At 39.7% G+C, this 18,577-nt stretch overlaps 1 protein-coding gene across 1 annotated transcript; it reads right to left on the bottom strand.

Annotated features, from left to right (window-relative positions):
- Window positions 1-2,830: 2,830 nt before the first annotated feature.
- LOC104427319 (protein CNGC15b) lies at window positions 2,831-6,897 on the bottom strand. The gene is made up of 7 exons (XM_010040427.3): window positions 6,678-6,897; window positions 5,947-6,487; window positions 5,332-5,544; window positions 4,773-5,065; window positions 4,466-4,577; window positions 3,934-4,170; window positions 2,831-3,762 (listed from the first exon to the last, which is right to left on the bottom strand). Exons 1-7 carry the CDS (start codon window positions 6,704-6,706, stop codon window positions 3,061-3,063), a joined length of 2,127 nt encoding a protein of 708 aa, XP_010038729.2. The 5' UTR covers window positions 6,707-6,897; the 3' UTR covers window positions 2,831-3,060.
- Window positions 6,898-18,577: the final 11,680 nt, after the last annotated feature.

Genomic DNA, 18,577 nt, shown 5'->3' on the forward strand with positions numbered 1-18,577 from the left:
CTTCTCGCACGCGGCTAGCTCCACCGCTCATCACTGGTCAAATGGTGTCCAAGGGGCCGGAAGCCAGATTTTCACGGCGGCCGGTTTTTTTTTTCGTTTACCGGAGGTGAATCCGCCACACGTGGGAGGGGGCCGGGGTCCCACGCGAGGGGTTAGGGGCTAATAATTGGGAAGGGGGCCCACGTGCGGCCTACGTCAGCTCGTCTCGTGCGTGTGCGTGTGCGTGTGCGTGCGCGCGTGCGTGCGCGCGTTAATGTATTGCGCATGTGTTGCGGCGTTTCGATGATCGGGCTGTTCCTCTTTTCCGTTTTGTAAATTCATTTTAAAAAAAAAAGTCGGATAATCTAACTTTTTTTTTCTCTTCCTAAAAATTGTCGAACCGGGCCTATAAATCTGGTTTGACTCACGCGAAACCATATGGAGCTGTCGGGTCGGACCCACCGCGGTATTTCTCGCGAGAAATTGGTCCCTCTATATCTCGTCCGATGAGTTAACGATGGCCACGTTTACTTCTATTTCCAACCTACCTTTATCTTTTTTCTCTTTATTAATTAAATTACCAAAAAATAATTTTTGGTCGAATCGAAACCAAGAAAATTCACTATATAAATATGTATATTATTTCATGTATATTATTTCAGCTTGAGTCTCGATAATTCACAATAACTTTCATAACATAATGAGGCAAAAAAAATTTCGATGATGACCTTTCCTTCTCTATCTTTCACATGATTTCCGATTCAATTTTTCTGAATAGTGGAATCACATGCATTGTATTTATCTTTACGTCTCAATTCATGGGTGTCGTAAATTTCTCTATGAAAATGCTTGAATTAGGGCTGGCGTGCAACTTCGAATTTCTTGGATGAGGAGGAGTATAAAAACAAAATTTTCATATTTTAATAGCATATTTTTCCTTCTTTTCAGCCCATCACTTTCTAGTGGCGTTGAATTTACATGGTATAGTTAACGATAAAATAATATATATACACGTACGGAAGACCAGAAATTTCTCAATTGGTGGGGCCAGTCCCCGCAATATAATAACCAACCCCCACGTGTGCGATTTTTTTCTTTTTTATTTTATTTTATTTTATGTTTTGGCCTTTCTAGTGAAGTTCAATCCATTTAGAAAACCACCTTTTGGTGTCAATTTATCGGTGGAAATTAATAAAGAAAAGGAAAAAGTGGCACGACATCGGACAATCTTGGCCTTCCTTGCACGTTTCGAAAGTTAAGAGGTTTTTTTGGTCAATACCAAGGATTTGGCTATATAAGGCACCGAAAAATTATATTTTCCAAAGATTTTGTGTTTTCAAATTCCATCTCAGGCGTTCATTGAAAACAAAGTGGAAGCACGACTTTTATAATCCTTTGTGAGAAAAGTGGAAGTCCACCAATATACCATTCCAAGACAAATCAAGGCATTCGATAATGAGGCCGCACAAAAATAGTATTTCATTGAAGCTTGATTTCGTCAAACTAAGGCAAGAACTCAATTTGACCCTAAAGCCGAAAATTTGATATCGCAGCCAAATCTTGTCGACTTCAAGAAGCTAATTCGTCAAAGGCAGTGAAAATTATGAACTTGTTTTGATCCCTAGACCTTAATTTCATGCGTCTCTTCCTCTTTTCTTCATTTTTTTTTGTATTGTTTATGGAAAAATGCCAATTTGAAAAGAAGAAGCAAAATCAAGGGTCATCAATAATCTCTTCGTGCATTGGCAAGTGGACATAAATAATTAAAAAAAATCACATATTAAAAACCAAAAATTAATTAGGAAGGGGAGAAATCAAACGGTCAAAACCGATCCCCGTCAAAAGCGCGGATCGGGAGGGAGAGAAAGTGGGGGACAAAGGCTTTTTCCAAAGCGTTTTTTCGGTTTATTGAAAGCACACGACTCCTTTTTTTTTTTTTTTTTTTTTTTCCTTTTTTTCGCTTTGTTTTCAGTTCCCATACTTTCCACCATATGTGGCATGGTTTCTACCTAGAAGGATTTTATTTTTTTAAATGAATCACTGAGAAAATTAAATGAATTAATTTAATTAATTGCAATCCCATTAATGGGAACTGGATCCTCATTGGCTTGAGGGCTACGTTATTAAAAGCTAATGAAGTACGAGGACTATATATATTTTTTAAAGAACGGAAAAAGAGAGGAGTGCGAAATTTAAGGTTGCAAAGATCAATTTGCAAAGCCGGTTCACGACCTCGCACGTGAACATTTGAACGAGTAAGTCGTGTCAAGAATCAACGAAAACGGGTTACATGAACTCTGTAAACTGATCTGTAAAGTGAGAGAGAGGGATGGAAGGGTCGCTAAGGACGGTCGTCCTCGACTTCAATTTTTAGCCGGCATGTCACGCTTTGCCGAATCTCGCACCGAGAGAGATATGGATCCAACACGAATCACTATTTGGACAGGGATTGGTTCTTGGGATCCAACATAAGTAAACAAGGATGGTTTCTTGGATCTAAAGATTTGAGCCTTTTAGGAGATACCAACCACTTTTTTTTGCTCCTGAGTTTGTCAATTGCCCAAATGAAGAGGTTGCTTTTTCCACCGTTGGTTGGTGGTCGTTTTCCGGAAGTCGCCATCTTCTGTTCGACCGGAAAGGCTGCCGTTGCGCCGGGTCAAGGAAGCTGTTGACATCCACGAATGATCACCCGATTGAAACTTGTCCTTCAAATTTCGCCACGGAATTTGCAGGCACCTGTTTTTTCCACTTCTGCTCGGTCGGTCCGGTTCTCAAGTGCTTTCGTGTTCACACTCAGCTTTCACCGTGCATTTGGTGCGGGACCAAAGTGCGCATAACAGTTCGTTATCCATGCGTCATCAGTCGTGCATAAAGTTAACGAGACCGGCGAGATCCAGGGACATGAGTAAACGCATTGCAGTAATTTTATAGGGTTACCGCTCATGGACATTGCTAGAACAGTTAGCTAATAATTCTACTACTCCAATGTCACACGCCATCTCTCGCCAAAATTCAACACTTATATACCTTTGGATCTTCAAATTAACTTCTCTCAGCTTATCTATATCAGTCTCTAGCTCTTCATCTATCTTCAACTGTGAAGTCGGGCTCTATCGGCTTCTGCAACGAGCTAAGGATATCGATGTCGTTTCTGCAGCGTTGGCTCCCGCCCCTCGTAATGCCCGTGGCCAATCTCACCGCGTACACGAAGCCGGATCCTGTACGAGGCAAGGAGGAGATGCCATTTTGGTCCTGGGCCGGCTCCGAGATAGAAGCCACAAAGCTCTCCCTTCTCTTCAGCTCCTCTGCTTCTCTTCGCCTTTTGTATCGGAACCATGCCGCTTGGACGAAGCACGCCGCCCACATCCTCCACTGGTGCGAGTGGAAGCGAAAGGTGTGCCTCAGCTGCTTGCTATGCAGCCTACGGAACTGCGAAGCCACGAACTTCAGGTCCTCCGCCACGAGAGCAAAGGCTTCGACCTCGCTTATAGCCTTTACGGTCCGCGTGGAAGATGGGAGGATAATGCTCGGGCGAGGATCGAGAGCCCACGTTAGCAGCTCCTCGCCGCAGAAATCGCCCGGGCCGATATGGCAAGAGTTGAAGAACCCAGTCCGACCGCCATTCGTCGTGTAGGAGTCCAAGTGGCCACGGATGATGAAGATCATTTCATTGACGGGATCACCTTCCCGAACCACGACCATTCCAGGGGTACCTAGAGAAGGCTTAAGCCTTTCACACATCGCATCGAGCATCCTCTCATCCATTTGATCGAACAGCGGTACCTAAATTTTGTTAGGAAGAGTAGGATAACGAAAATTAGACAAAAGACATTAGATGGAACTTGGTTTCTGGGAACATAATTGTATCAATCTCTATTCGACTCTGGCAAACCACTGAATTCACGTAATGTCAGCGCAAACAACTCGTGAAAGTGCCGCGGCGAAAGAACTCACTTGTCTCACTAAATTGAGGCATAGGTGGCGCTTAATGCCTCTACGTAGATCCAAGGGAAGGCTCCTTAAAATGGCTTCCTCATCGACTCCATGAGTGGTAACCCACCTGTACTGATCATACCTTCGGACACTCTGCTTCAGTCCGTGCGGCAATTGTCGGTGCTTCATCCACTGTTCCGTGTCTGTCCGCCTGATCCTCCACTCTTCCAGGCGCATCGTCGTCGATTGGAGATACGTCTGCACTTAAAGCCAAGTTCCTCAATAACACAATTGCTAAATCCTGGAAATCCCGTGCACTTGCAAACCGGCAAATAAACTGTATATCTTTTGAAGGATGTGAACATCTGACGCCTCTAGGCTCCAGGAAAAAATCCTAGGAATGACAACCTGCCTTGTTCATCCCATTTTCTAAAGTGAATTTCGGGATTCTTGTGAGTTTTGCAGAATGCTTCGAAGTGAAACTCGCCCATTACTCGATTTCCAACAGATGAGACCCTACAAGCAAGGTCGGACATTTAAGCCGATAGCTTACCTGCATATTCCCAATAAGCAGTCCAAAGAGCACTAATCCGAGGTTTGCAATTACGATGGCAAATGTTATTTCTCCGACATAAGTGCTCGTGAGGAGATTTTGCCCGAGCGAGCTGCAGTATTTCATCAAGGGTTTAGTTACAGGATTTGTCCATATGATCTTAAACAGCTTAATCGAATTGTGTCCTGAGACTAAAAGCTAACAGAAAAATTTTGACGACTATAATGTACGGTTACTCGCTAGATTGAGAATGGTTCGAACAAAATAAAATTCCACAACCACGATCAACTGAGCCAAATTTCGATACCTTAGATTTCTCAGGCCCCACCACAGGCAATAGAAGTACTTGTTGAAGAACCCTGAGTTTGTAACTCCAAAAGTCAATGCATCAGCATATATGCCGAACTCAAAGAAGTTGTCATTCGGATCACATAAGCCTGATATGTTGCTTGACCCAAACCAGGCGGCCCTACTCGGGTTGCCTACGCTCCGGCAATCAAAGTATGCAAAGCGGCACCGTGGTTCTTCCTGATTGCATAGTTTCCTCCAACACTCTTCTTGCCTTTCAATTGATAAAAGGTACCAAGACGATCCCAGAACCTGCAGACATTTGCGATACAACATATTGCTATATTAACAGCTGAACTGGGGAACGCCCAAAATGATTCCACTATCTAACCGTACAAGATGCATCTACGAAATTTGAGTGGCATGCATACTCAAAATCGATATGGTGTACTCTGGATGTTCAGAAATCGACAATAAAAAGGTGGAAAGAATCAACAAAAACCATGGACTATTTTCAAGAAATCAATTGTGCAAGCATTAAACAGCACGCTGGCTAAGAAGAAGCAGGCACTACTCACATGGCTTGCCAACATGTACAGCATCAAGTTATAAGCAGCCCCAGCCCAGGCAGTTTCCGTCAACACCCCACTGGTCTTGACTATTTGAGATGAGAGCGGAAACAGAAGATACAGCCTCAGGAAGTACTGAATTATGATAATGAATCGAATCAGGTTCCTGGAGCTGACCACAGAAGAGCCCCTCAAATTCGGGATTGCCAGCCATATCAAAACCTGAAATTCACATCATGCGAGAGACTTGCATCACAAATAAAGGAATACTAACACACACGTTCAGTTAACGAACACGCTTGGAGCTACAGACCTAGTCGATAACATTTTGTCTTAACTGGCCTTAGGCGAACCAAAGGATTAATTGATTATTGCAGGATCAGCTACTGCATTAGGAGCAGGGCATCCATCGGTCAGTCAAATTAGTAAAGTGAAATTTTCATTAGCAACCCCTGATGATAAGCTTCTTCGTGCAGGTCTTGGAATACTATATGCAAAAGCTACGATGAATCATGAGTATCAAGCTAAATATCTAAAGCACTGATCTTTTGTCCTTGCAGGCTATTATTTTCAACTGAGTAAAGTCAGAGAAAGTTTCTCGGAAGCCAGAAATTAGTCGCTTACCTGTGGAAGAGGCAAGCATGCCAGGATGTCAGGCCAGAAATCTCTTTGCAGGTACCTCGAAGCAATCGTAGAAGCATCCACTATGAGCTCTCCTCTACCAAATACGCGAGAGGAAGGAGCAATGTAAGCCGTGTGAAACCGAACATATATCTGAATTATGTAAAACGCATCGACCGCTGAGCGAACAATGGTGAGGGCCACCTCGAGAGGTATGGATACATCAATGCAAATGTCCTCGTGGGCCCTCGGCAGGTAAAAGAAGAGAGGGTCCACAAAGAGAGAGATCAAACATGCCACCAAGAAGATCTTGTTCCACCTATTGATTATGGGTCCTCGAGGATCCAATATGTTCGTGTCTACCACGTCGTAGTCCTCAGAGAAAACTCTGGAGAGCTCTTTTCCGCGCCAGGATTTTCTGAGGGCACCCTTCTCGGGCCAGAAATCAGCATTGTGCCACCCTCTGATCTTACTGGTAAATGTGAAGTCATGACCTCCTGTATCTGACTGCACAGAGTCAGCTGTTTCGGTATCATCTTGAAATCTGAAAAGCGCAAAATGAAGGCATTCGGTGAAACAGAACTCAGATGATCTAACCAATGCATGTATCAATTTATTTGATTCGCTACTGTCAATGAGGCAAGCAACGAAATGTGAGACTGCTTAAACAAGCAGATAAATAATTACACTTTGGGTAAACAGATTTTGCTACTTAATACTGCTAGTTGACTCACCTCACTGATTTCGGACTACCGGAAGACATGGCTTCGAAGAGAAAGAGACAAAGAAATGCCGTTGATTGTTACAACTCAAGAGGGTCTTCTCTGCAAGAAATAGCGGTCGAAAGAACATCTCAGATATGAAGAATACTGTCCACAAACCAGAAATCCGAGGTCTCAACCACACGATTTCGAACTTATTTTAGCGAGAATCACGTTAAAGATGAAGCACATCATCCTTTGACAAGTTCAAAACAATCCTTTTTCGTTTCGAAGAAAAACATGTGAGGCCGTGAACTCGTCATCAAGTAAAGAGTAGATGAGGCAAAATCTTGACTTTCCCAACCAACATTAAATAAGATCACGGTCATGTTATAATCACCGCCAGCACAGGACCCTGAAAAGGGAATTCCAGAAGCGCGTCAACCGATCCAAAGGAGTGGCTGAGTTCAAATTGCATACAAAAGTCGAACTTTTGCGTTTCCGTGAGCATGAATGGCGCTGAATCTAAGAAGACTTGTGCCCTTTTTCTCCCTTACTTTATTGGTCCACTTGATGGACAAGGGCTGCTACGTATCTCATGGCTCGTGAACTGGTGATACATACATAAAGAGAGAATCGAGAAGTGAGGTGCTTTTCAATAATTCAATCAACAAGTTCAAAAATACTCACAGCCGATCTACGGTCATGGCTATTTTCTTCTTAGTCCGACATGTCTTAGGATACTTGAAACTGCAGAGGTTGGGGGACTTGCATTTCTTGTATGAAAAAAGCATCCAAGACCATGTGAAACAGAGGAAGATATGGTGACACCGTTTTCTTTTCTGGCGACCCAAGTTTTGGTTTTTCTTCTGCAACCTTGGAGGATTTGATGAGTTCGCATTTTTCAGAATCATGAGAAAATGGAAAATGACAACACCTGATTCCAGTTCTTGGAAACGAGAGAGAGAGAGAGAGAGAACAGACCAAAAGAAGGAATATCTCGGATTATATCGAGGCCATGAAATTTTAAGAAAGCAGAACAGGCTTGAGAGAGAAGCAAATACAGTCCAGCTCAAAGTTCTCGGAGAAGAAGGAACAAGATTCAGCCCAGAGCAAGAAATGAACCATTCAGCAAGGATAGAAAATCTTATGAGATTCATGGACTTTTTTTCCAAAATCTTCTGCATCACTCGCCATCAAACATTCACTTTAACCGATTTATAAAAGTTGTAATATGATCGGGGGCTTTGCACCTATAGTTATGTACTATGAAATGCTATACTTTATGATGTGACAATTCGAAAAGAAAAAGATTACCTTACATCAGACGAAAATTAGAGGAAAGGAATTATACATATTTTAAACTACAATTTTTTCTTTTAAATGATAGGATGTCTTTAGCCAATTTAAAAGCTAATTAATAAGCAAAGTTTCATGATATTGATGCGCCATAATGTTGTACCGTGTATTCAAGATGTTGAGAATCGAAACATTTAGTATTACATTTAATTAGCATCTTGAGAATCAAAGCACTTCTCCGTCAAACATGTTCATAAGATATTTTGAAATTAAAGGGTGTAAAATATATCTTTCAAAAAATTTCTTTTGGGGACAGATTATGTGTTTCAACTTTAGATAGTAGGGAATGCAATTGAGGAAAATCATCAAGGTGATTTTCATAATTTTTTTTATTATCAAAATTCGGTTTAACAAAAGGTATTTAATGATTAGGAGGGGCTCTTTCTTCCAACCCGACAAGGAGGTGAATATTGTCAAATTTCAGAAGGGGTATTTGACTTTTGACCATTCTATTGTTCTTGGGATCTCGGAAGGTCGGTCAATTCCCAATCCTTTTTGAGCAGGTTGTGGTTCATGACCGTCCATCATACGTTACCTATAAAAATATATTTTCGTATAGGCAAAATTACACTAAAATTCCTGTTTTTCTTTAAGGTTCGCTTTGACCTTCATCCCTCGTTTTCTTTTTTGCCATTATTTTAATCACGGTACAATTCTTAAGGGACAATATTTAATTTTGATCTTTAAATCTCGTTCCAATGAAAAAGAGTAGCCACTATATTTTCCTCCTGTAGCGGTTAGAAAAATCAATTTGATTTCCGTTCAGAATTTTATAGACATGTGAAATCAAAATCTGCTGTTTAATAAATGAATGAAAAAAGTCCATGTGTTTGCGCTCGTACAAAAAACTTGAAGTAGCCGTTTTGAAGCCACGTGGCGTGACATCAATTTTTGGCTAGTGTATGCATAGATTCCAATCATAGTGCGTTGATTAGCAAATGAATCAAGTGCAGCAGGAGTTTGAAAACTTGCATTATTCCGGCACCTGGGTTCTAAGGCTTTTCGTTCCCTATATTTGAATCTTAAAAGTGGTCGTCGTTTGTTAATATTCCACTAAATTAACTGATTAAAAAAAAATTAAATTAAAGCTTCCTGCAACTTTTTTGGTCCCTGTGGTCGTAATGATAAGCCGACTAAACTTTTAGAACAAAGTATGGATGGTTCAACATGAAACATCTTCATGTTAAAAATTGCTCATGACAATTAAAGAAATAAGCTAAAAACTAAAAAGAGAATAGGGAAGATTAACACAAGTTGACTGAAGCTAATCGAAAAGACTAATGGGGCTGGTCGGTTTTATTATAAAAAACAATTGAGGACGAGAGTTAAAGGGCTGCTGAAAAAAAATAAAAGGGAGACTTCAAGTGTTTTGTCTTCTTGTTCCAGATCAGCTCTTCACCATGAACAAAAATTTGAAGTTCTGCTAGTTGCTGAATATTGAGTAAAAGTGTGCGTGTGTTCTTGTGTCTTTGAGACACGAGGAAGAAAAACAATTCTCTCGTTCAGGCTGTGACTATTATACATCAAGAATACAACGGATTGTTTCACGTGATTGCTAGCACGATCGAAGTGGTGAACATCCGAAAATTCTCTCTTCTGTTCGGCGTTCGTTGTTGGTGTGTACGAACTAGAGATCCGACACTTGTGGGACTCGAACTGTGGAACATCCGAACCGACTTGTTTCAAAGCGCGCTTCGAGAGGTATTTCGTTTAACTCTCTTTTATGTTTAGATTTTTATTAAAAAACGCACGAACAACGCCTTAGGAGAATCATGTGTAATATATATCTTTGTTTCCGCCGCGTTCATTTCGTTAATTTCTCTTATACATGATTCTTGAAACCCCAACAGTGGTATCAGAGCCAACCTTAGGCGTTTTTCGTGCGTTTAATTGATTTGTAGTTCAAATATATTTTTGCGTTCTAATGGCCAATTTATTTTGTTAAGAAGGTGGTTCTCTTACCTTATATGTGGCCTATAGAAGTTGATTAATTTATGTGATAAATTTAATCAACTAAGCAAAAATAGAACTAAATCAATTTTGAATCAAAAATCCATAACTTGTTATACTTTGTGTTTATATTCTACAAATGATATGCAGAATTTTATGCATGCCTTCCAGAGCTTTAAATTTTGAATTTATGGCTCGTAAGGAAGGAGTGATGATCATGGAAAAATCCTAAATGTTGTGATTGTTGTATGGATGAATGTATGATGATTACTGGTATTCTTTTTAGGGATGTAATTATTAAATGGAGGCTGCGTCCTTCCTTTGATTTTACTTTAATTTTTATTGATATGTAATTTTAGTATAGTTTAGTATTTCAATTGTTGTTGTAAATACTACAAGAGAGGAGCCATTGGAGGAGCCATTAAACCGGTGAGCTCTTTGGGCCCGGTCTTTGAAGTGTTCAAAGATTGAAGAAAAAGTGAAGAGCAGGTCACTATTATTAAAACATTAAAATTGCTAAATGGGTCTCTTTGGCTCGAGACCCATTGAACCATAATTCCATGATCACCACATAGGATAGATATTATGTGATATCTATTTATTTATTGTGTTTATGGTATCGTGCATGTTAAACCGGTTAATGTGCAAAGTGAGGCCGTTAATAACGACCCAAATCTCCTTATAAAGAATATTAAGTCGAAACGGGTTTCGGACTCGTGGCCTTCCATCGGCGTGGTTTGATCCAATATTATAGTGGTTAACTAACCGATTATGGATACATAGGGGTTAATTACCATTTATAATATTGGACCACTCCATTATGCATATGATCTTTGTGGGGTTGGAGCTAAATGATTTCCAATAAGCTGTTAGGTGAGGGAATCATTTGTGTTTTCAATACTTGCATGAGACGATGGGCTAGACTTAACTATAATCATGATGCCAATAACTGTTAGGTGAGGCTTTCATGGTCTAGAGGCCGAAGTTATGATTGGGACTCGCATATGATGCGTTGAATAAGCTAGTTCACTCACTAAATTCATAGGACACCAATAACTGTTAGGTGAGGTGGACTTTGGGCTAGTGGGACTCAAATCCCCACTAGTAATCTTTACCCAACGAAGATTACCGCTTCCCATCTTAAGGAGTATGGGATTCGAATATAAATTTAGTCGTAGGATCTATTTCATTTAAAGACCAAAATGAAATAGTTATTATGAAAAGTACAACGGCTAACAATTTATTTTCTGCAACGAGATATATTATTACTCTGAAAATGGTGACCACAAACCCACTCGCTTCTATACTTGACAAGAATTGTTTGACTGGACCCAATTTCACTGACTGGGTGAAGAATTTGAGAATTGTTCTCAATTCAGAAAAAATTGGGTATGTGCTTGATGAAAAGATGTCAACCTCATTTCCTGAGGGTGGGACCCAAGAGGAGCGTGTCACTTATGATAAGTGGCGTGATGATGACTTAAAAGTTAGGTCATATACTTGCTTCGATGAATAATGAATTACAAAATAAGTATGAATTTATGGAAGATGCTAGGTCGATCATTTTGCATTTAAAGGAATACTTTGATGAGAATGGTCGAACCTCTAGATATGAGATATCTAAGGCATTGTACTTGTATGAGGATGGCTGAAGGATCATCTGTTAATGATCATGCTTTGAAAATGATCTGGCACATGAAGAATTGGCTAGGCTCAATCTTGTTATGGACAATGAGTTAGCTGTGGATTTGATCCTCCAATCTTTACCCGATTCCTTCTTTGGTTTTGTCCAAAACTTCCATATGCATAAGATGGAAAAAACTCTTGCTGAGTTACATAGCATGTTGGTAGTTTATGAGAAGGAAATGCATAACACGAGGCCAAATGTAGTGGCTATGGTTAAGGCTTCTTCTTCAAAAGGTAAGACCGTTTTAAAGAAGAATAAATGGAAGAGGCACATCAAACACATTTGTGCAACCAAAACCCATGATTGATAAAGGGAAATGTCATTACTATGGTGTCAAAGGGCACTGGAGGAGGAACTGTAGGAGGTACCTCGCGAACTTGAAGGTCAAGCCCAAGAACCGACCTTATGAAGGTATGGTGTTTATGCTTATTGAAACTAATCTTATGGTTAGTGCTAAATCCAGCTCATGGGTTCTAGATTCTGCTGCAACTTCATATATTTGTATGTCTTTGCGGGAATCTGGAAATAAAAAAAACGAGGATGCTAGGGCGAAATGAGATTGTCTGACGTTTGCCAATGGAGCAAGAGTTGCTACATTAGCTATAGGGACTTTTTCGTTTATGTTTCCCTTCCTGGACATGTAATGGTTTTAAAGAACTATTTGCATTATAAGAATGCTGTTAGGAACATCATCTCGTACCTCGTTTGGGTAAAGAGAATTATGAATTTTCTTTTGTTGATGATGTATGTTCTATTTATTATAATAGAATATGTGTTGGTTCTAGCTTATTAAGTAACAATCTTTATACCATTACAATGTCCGGTAATGCGATTACCAATGTCAATAAGCAAAATAGAATTGATATAAATGCCATAACTAATAAACGCCCTAGAGACGGTCCAAATAAAAAGTATGTTTGGCATCTCCGATTAGGTCATATTGGAGAAGACAGAATTAACAAGTTGAGTAATGATGGATACATTGATCCTTCAAATTTTGAGTCATACTCGACTTGTGAGGCATGTCTTCTAGGAAAAATGACCAAAGCGCCTTTGTGGGACAAAGTGCGCGAGCTACTAACATATTAGAATTAATACATACAGATGTATGTGGACCAATTAATGAAACTGCTAGAGGTGGTTATAATTACTTCATTACCTTCACCGATGATCGATCACGGTATGGTTATTTATACCTCATGAAGTATAAATCTGAATCATTTGAAAAGTTCAAGGAATTCAAGGCTGAAGTTGAGAAACGGGAAAAGGAAAATGTATTAAGGCTCTTCGATCGGATCGAGGAGGTGAATACCTTAGTCTGAATTCTGGACTATCTTAAAGAGAATGGCATTTTATCACAATGGACACCTCCTGGAACTCCAGAACATAATGGTGTATCGAACGAAGAAATCGTACTTTATTAGATATGGTACGATCTATGATGAGTTACACCGATTTGCCAATATCCCTTTGGGGATATGCCCTTGAGACAGCTGTATATATACTGAATAGAGTGACGTCCAAATCTATTCCAACTACGCCCTATGAGATATGGCATAGTAGGAAACCTAGTCTTAATCATATTAAGATTTGGGGTTGTCCAGTTTTCGTGAAAAAGCTGAAATGGAAAAATCGGAGGCAAGATCTGAACAAGGTCACTTCATTGGATATCCAAAGGAAACTCTTGGATATTATTTCTATTTTCATTCAAACCAAAGAATTTTGGTATGCAAGCACGCTTCTTTTTTGGAGAATCAGTTCGTCCAAGAAAGTGGTGCTGGGCGGAAAATAGTCTTACAAGAAGAAAATAATGAAGCGCCAAACAACCAAGTTCAGATACCAATCTCTGATTCAGTGGGAGCTTCTGATACACAACCTCTTAGGAGAAGTGCGAGAACATCTCGCCCACCTGCTCGTTATAGACACTCGGTTGATCATATCGAACCATTATTCATTGTGAATGATAGTGATCAACCCGGTGATCCTAAAACCTATGAGGAGGTGATGTTGGACATCGATTCTGGTAAATGGCTAGAGGCCATGAAATCCTAAATGGATTCAATGTATTCGAATGAGGTTTGGACCTTGACTGACTTGCCTAATGGTATTGTACCAATTGGCTGTAAATGGATCTTTAAGAGAAGATGAATGTTGAAGGTCAAATTGGAATTTACAAAGCACGGCTGGTGGCAAAGGATATCGTCAAAAGAAGGAATTGATTATGACGAAACTTTCTCACACATGGCCATGCTAAAATCCATTCGGATTATGTTGGCTATAGTTGCACACCTTGATTATGAGATATTTCAGATGGATGTCAAAACGGCTTTTCTAAATGGTTTTCTCGATGAGGACATCTATATGGAATAGCCACAAGGTTTTGAATCCAATAGTGAAAAACAGAAGGTGTGTAAGCTTAAGAGATCCATTTATGGACTCAAACAAGCCTCGAAGTTGGAACATCCGTTTTGATGAGGTAGTCAAATCGTTTGGCTTCATCAAAAATCCGGATGAACCTTGTGTATACAAAAAGATCAGTGGGAGTGCAATTGCATTTCTGGTTTTGTATGTTGATGATATATTTTTGATTGGAAATGATGTACCAATGATATCATCGATAAAACTATTCTTGTCACAGAAATTCTCCATGAAAGATTTAGGAGAGGCAACCTACATTTTAGGTATCAAGATTTATAGAGATAGATCAAGACGATTGATTGGCCACTCACAATCTACGTACATAGACAAAGTGTTAACACGGTTTAACATGCAATGTTCCAAGAGAGGATTATTGCATTTTAGGCAAGGATCCGTCTTTCTAAGGAGATGTGTCCCAACACTCCTGAAGAAAGAGAGCGGATGGCAAAGATACCATATGCATCCGCTATTGGAAGCATAATGTATGCTATGCTATGTACTAGACACGATATTGCGCATGCTGTAAGTATTACTAGCCGAGATATCGGTCGATCCGAGAGAAAGAGCAGCTGGATAGCAATCAAGAATATTCTTAAGTACTTGCGAAGAACTAAAGATTTATTCTTGATATATGGAGAAGGAGAATTTAAAGTTGTAGCTTATCTTGATTCCGATTTTCAATCGGATCCTAATGATTATAAGTCTACGTTCGGGTTTGTCTTTACATTCAATGGTGGTGCGTTAGTTGGAAAAGTTCCAAACAAAGTATAACTGCCGATTCCACCACCGAGGCGAGTATGTAGTTGCTTCGACGACAAAGGAAGCCGCTTGGATGAAGAAGTTTATTTCTGAACTTGGAGTCGTTCCTTCAATTGAGCAACCGATCACATTGTTTTGTGACAACAATGGGGCGATAGCTCAAGCTAAGGAACCAAGGTCTCACTAGAAGTCCAAGCACATTAAGAGACGCTTCCATCTCATCAGAGAAATTGTTGGGAGAGGTGATATCGCCTTGCAGAAAATTGCCTCAGCAGAAAATGTGGCAGATCCCTTCACTAAGGCCTTACCTCAGTCTTCTTTTGAAAGACATATTGACAAAATGGGTTTGAGGTACCAGACAAGTTGGCTTTAGTGCAACTGAGAGATTGTTGGATGTATGCTCTAAAGCTACTATGTAATGGTTACATATTAGGGATTTCAATTGTACTTTCATTATTATTATTTAATTAATGGCAATGACGTATTCATTCATTTGTCCAATTATTTTAAATTGATGAATGATTCCATAAGATCAGTTGCAACTAGACCTATTCTTGAGACGTCAAGAATATATGTGATTGGTTCATAGTTAAACTGAATCTTTAAATTGTTCTCGGTCGATGGATTATTGAGTGGATATTAATAATCCTGTTGAGGCCGGTGTGTTCTTAACTTCGCCATTAAGTATTGGATACTTAAGGGAATGATGAGTCACATGTCATTGGGTATTATGATGCTTGAGTTAGAACACGGTGTTTGTATTAGACAAATTCACTGACGTGACGCATATGGAACGATTAGCGACATGAAAGCTTTAGCGTGGTCAATGTCTAATTGTTCATGCTTTGGTCTTGTGTAAATAATCCTTAGACCCGAGGCACAATGTTAACTTGTGTATTGAACAACTATGGTTCACGGGTGCACATAATGCCGGGTCGTTGATCCGTCTTTATACCTGATGGTCATAGTTTGTTCATATATGAAGTTACACGTGTGCGCAATATGGAATCTGTCTCCTTGTTATATGCAAGGTATGATAATGATATCCTATGCGATCTAATTGTGACACTGCATTGAAATCATCGGCCGGGGTTGTAACCGAGAATAAATTGTTTATGTCTCGAATAAAATGCATGTCAATTAGATTTGTGCATATGATTGAATTAATGACTTGACAAATATTCCATGGTCTTTGTTTTGATCGGGACATAGTAAGACAGAGGGATTGAATTACACCGTAGCCAAAGTTGACAGGTTCATTATGTTCTTAAAGTATTCACACTATCTGGGTAGCCATGACATATTGCTAGATGTCAATCGTGGCTTGTAGGACCTAAAAGATTAATCGGGACAATTAATTCTTTTGGAAGTATTAATGTGTTAGTACAAGTCTTACTACCAGCTTAGTGATGAACCTAGGGATGTCACACACCATAAACAATTAGGATGACGTGGAACAAGAGAGAAATATTATTGCAAATGTGTTTGCAATTACTGCAATCGAATTGAGTCGATTTGATTTAATTTGTATTATAGTCACAAGCCTACTTGCATATGATGCACACACATGTCCAAAGTGGATATATGTTAACATACCAAACAAGTTGGCTTTAGTGCAAGTGAGAGATTGTTAGAAGTATGCCGTAAATTAACTGATTAAAAAAAATTAAATTAAAGCTTCATGCATGTGCACGAAGCGTAATGGTCAGCGGTTGCTGACCATTATGCACGAAGCATGGATGGTCAGCAATTGCTGACCATCACGCCAAGATCGTGCATGAGTGGTTGCTCATGCACGATCGTCCATCGATTAGCAACCGTTGCTGGTCGGTTTTATTATAAAAAACAATTGAGGGACGAGAGTTAAAGGGCTGCTGAAAAAAAAAAGGGAGACTTCAAGTGTTTTGTCTTCTTGTTCGGGATCAGCTCTTCACCATGAACAAAAATTTGAAGTTCTGCTAGTTGCTGAATATTGAGTAAAAGTGTGCGTGTGTTCTTGTGTCTTCGAGACAGGAAGAAAAACAATTCTCGTTCAGGCTGTGACTATTATACATCAAGAATACAACGGATTGTTTCACGTGATTGCTAGCACGATCGAAGTGGTGAACATCCGAAAATTCTCTCTTCTGTTCGACGTTCGTTGTTGGTGTGTCTGAACTAGAGATCCGACACTTGTGGGACTCGAACTGTGGAACATCCGAACCGACTTGTTTCAAAGCGCGCTTCGAGAGGTATTTCGTTTAACTCTCTTTATGTTTAGATTTTTATTAAAACGCACGAACAACGCTTTAGGAGAATCATGTGTAATATATATCTTTGTTTCCGCTGCGTTCATTTCATTAATTTCTCTTATACATGATTCTTGAAACCCCAACAGTCGTCCCTCTTGTCAATCCTTCCACTAGCTTCTAGTGGATTGGAAAAGTTCGATGCGACTTTTTTACCAACTTTTTTGGTCCCTGTGGTCGTTGATAAGCCGACTAAACTTGTTAGAACTCAAAATGACTCGTTCAACATGAAACATCTTCATGTTAAAAATAAATTGACAATTAAAGAAATAAGCTAAAAACTAAAAAGAGAAGAGGGAAGAGGAACACAAGTTGACGAAGCTCATGAAAAGACTAATGGGGAGGAGGGCAATAAGTTCAAGGATTTAAGTGCTAAACTAAAAGTTGTAAAACTTGAGTATTTGATTAAAATTAACTAGAGATCCTCTATTTATGAATTGCCAAAAATGCGCAAAAGCCCAATTTCCTTCTGCCATTTTATGGGTCTCTTCCTTTTTGCATTTGGTATCGTCACTCCTTTTGATAGCATCCATTAATTCGGAACTTAATTTAAATGTCATGTTTTGATCCGAACAATTTCGGAATGCTCTTACTAACCAACAAATAGCGAGTGTTCTTTCTTGTGTGGATTATATTTCAATGAGAATTTGATAAGTGGATTTACCTACACTTCTTGCTTTTACCGCTACATCAAGAGCTACTCCACAAATTGCTTGACGTAAAATAGATAATGAGTTTATTTTCGTGTTATGTTGAATCTTTTTCATGATTCAATAGATAATTTAATAAGTCAATAATTTTTTTTCCAACTTCAATTTACGGTTAACCAACATGTTAACTTTCCAGTTTTATTGAACTGGCCATCTTGTCAACTTTCTTTCGGACTTTTCGATCCTCTCAATTCCCAATGCTTCCCGGATCTCCAGATGTATCCAGCATTGACTCTCTTTCCTAGATAATACTAATCTTGAAACTGTCCAATTCCCCCTCATTTTTAACGACCGGGCCATCGTACTTATCGAACTCGCAAGAACAATCTTCTCGTACCTCGACTCAGTAGTTCTTGGGAGAGAGGTTACGCAGGTCGCGTCCTAGAAGGGAATCACAAAAATCTTAGAACAAAAGCCACCAACATACGGCATCCCCTGTCTCTCAAAACTCTGCTGCGACGTCAAGTAGGCCAGACAAGCAGTCCGTCGAGACCGCAGCATGATACTCCCATAATGCAACTCTGGATCATCAGGGCATGGAGGAAAAAGTAAATATGTTGGGTGAGAAGTAAGGACGCGTGCGAAGTAGATGTCTCAGAAATCGACGGTAGAATCGTGCCGTTCCTGTACTTTTTATGCACTGGAATGGTATCCCTACAGAGATCTATTCCTTGCTCGAGTTGTAGTTAGCTGTATCATGATATCTATAATACAGATGGGAATGTTAAACCGCACGTGCTCAGAATTCGGTAGCACATGGTT

This window comes from Eucalyptus grandis, chromosome 11, assembly GCF_016545825.1.
Source record: "Eucalyptus grandis isolate ANBG69807.140 chromosome 11, ASM1654582v1, whole genome shotgun sequence".
Classification (NCBI taxonomy): Eukaryota; Viridiplantae; Streptophyta; class Magnoliopsida; order Myrtales; family Myrtaceae; genus Eucalyptus; species Eucalyptus grandis.

Excerpts from the sequence above, each read along its gene's own strand:
- LOC104427319 (XM_010040427.3), bottom strand. The coding sequence starts at position 6,706 with ATGTCTTCCGGTAGTCCGAAATCAGTGAG. Across the intron at positions 6,488-6,677 it reads GGTAGTCCGAAATCAGTGAG|ATTTCAAGATGATACCGAAA; the intron begins GTGAGTCAACTA and ends TGCGCTTTTCAG. Across the intron at positions 5,066-5,331 it reads TGTACATGTTGGCAAGCCAT|GTTCTGGGATCGTCTTGGTA; the intron begins GTGAGTAGTGCC and ends AAATGTCTGCAG.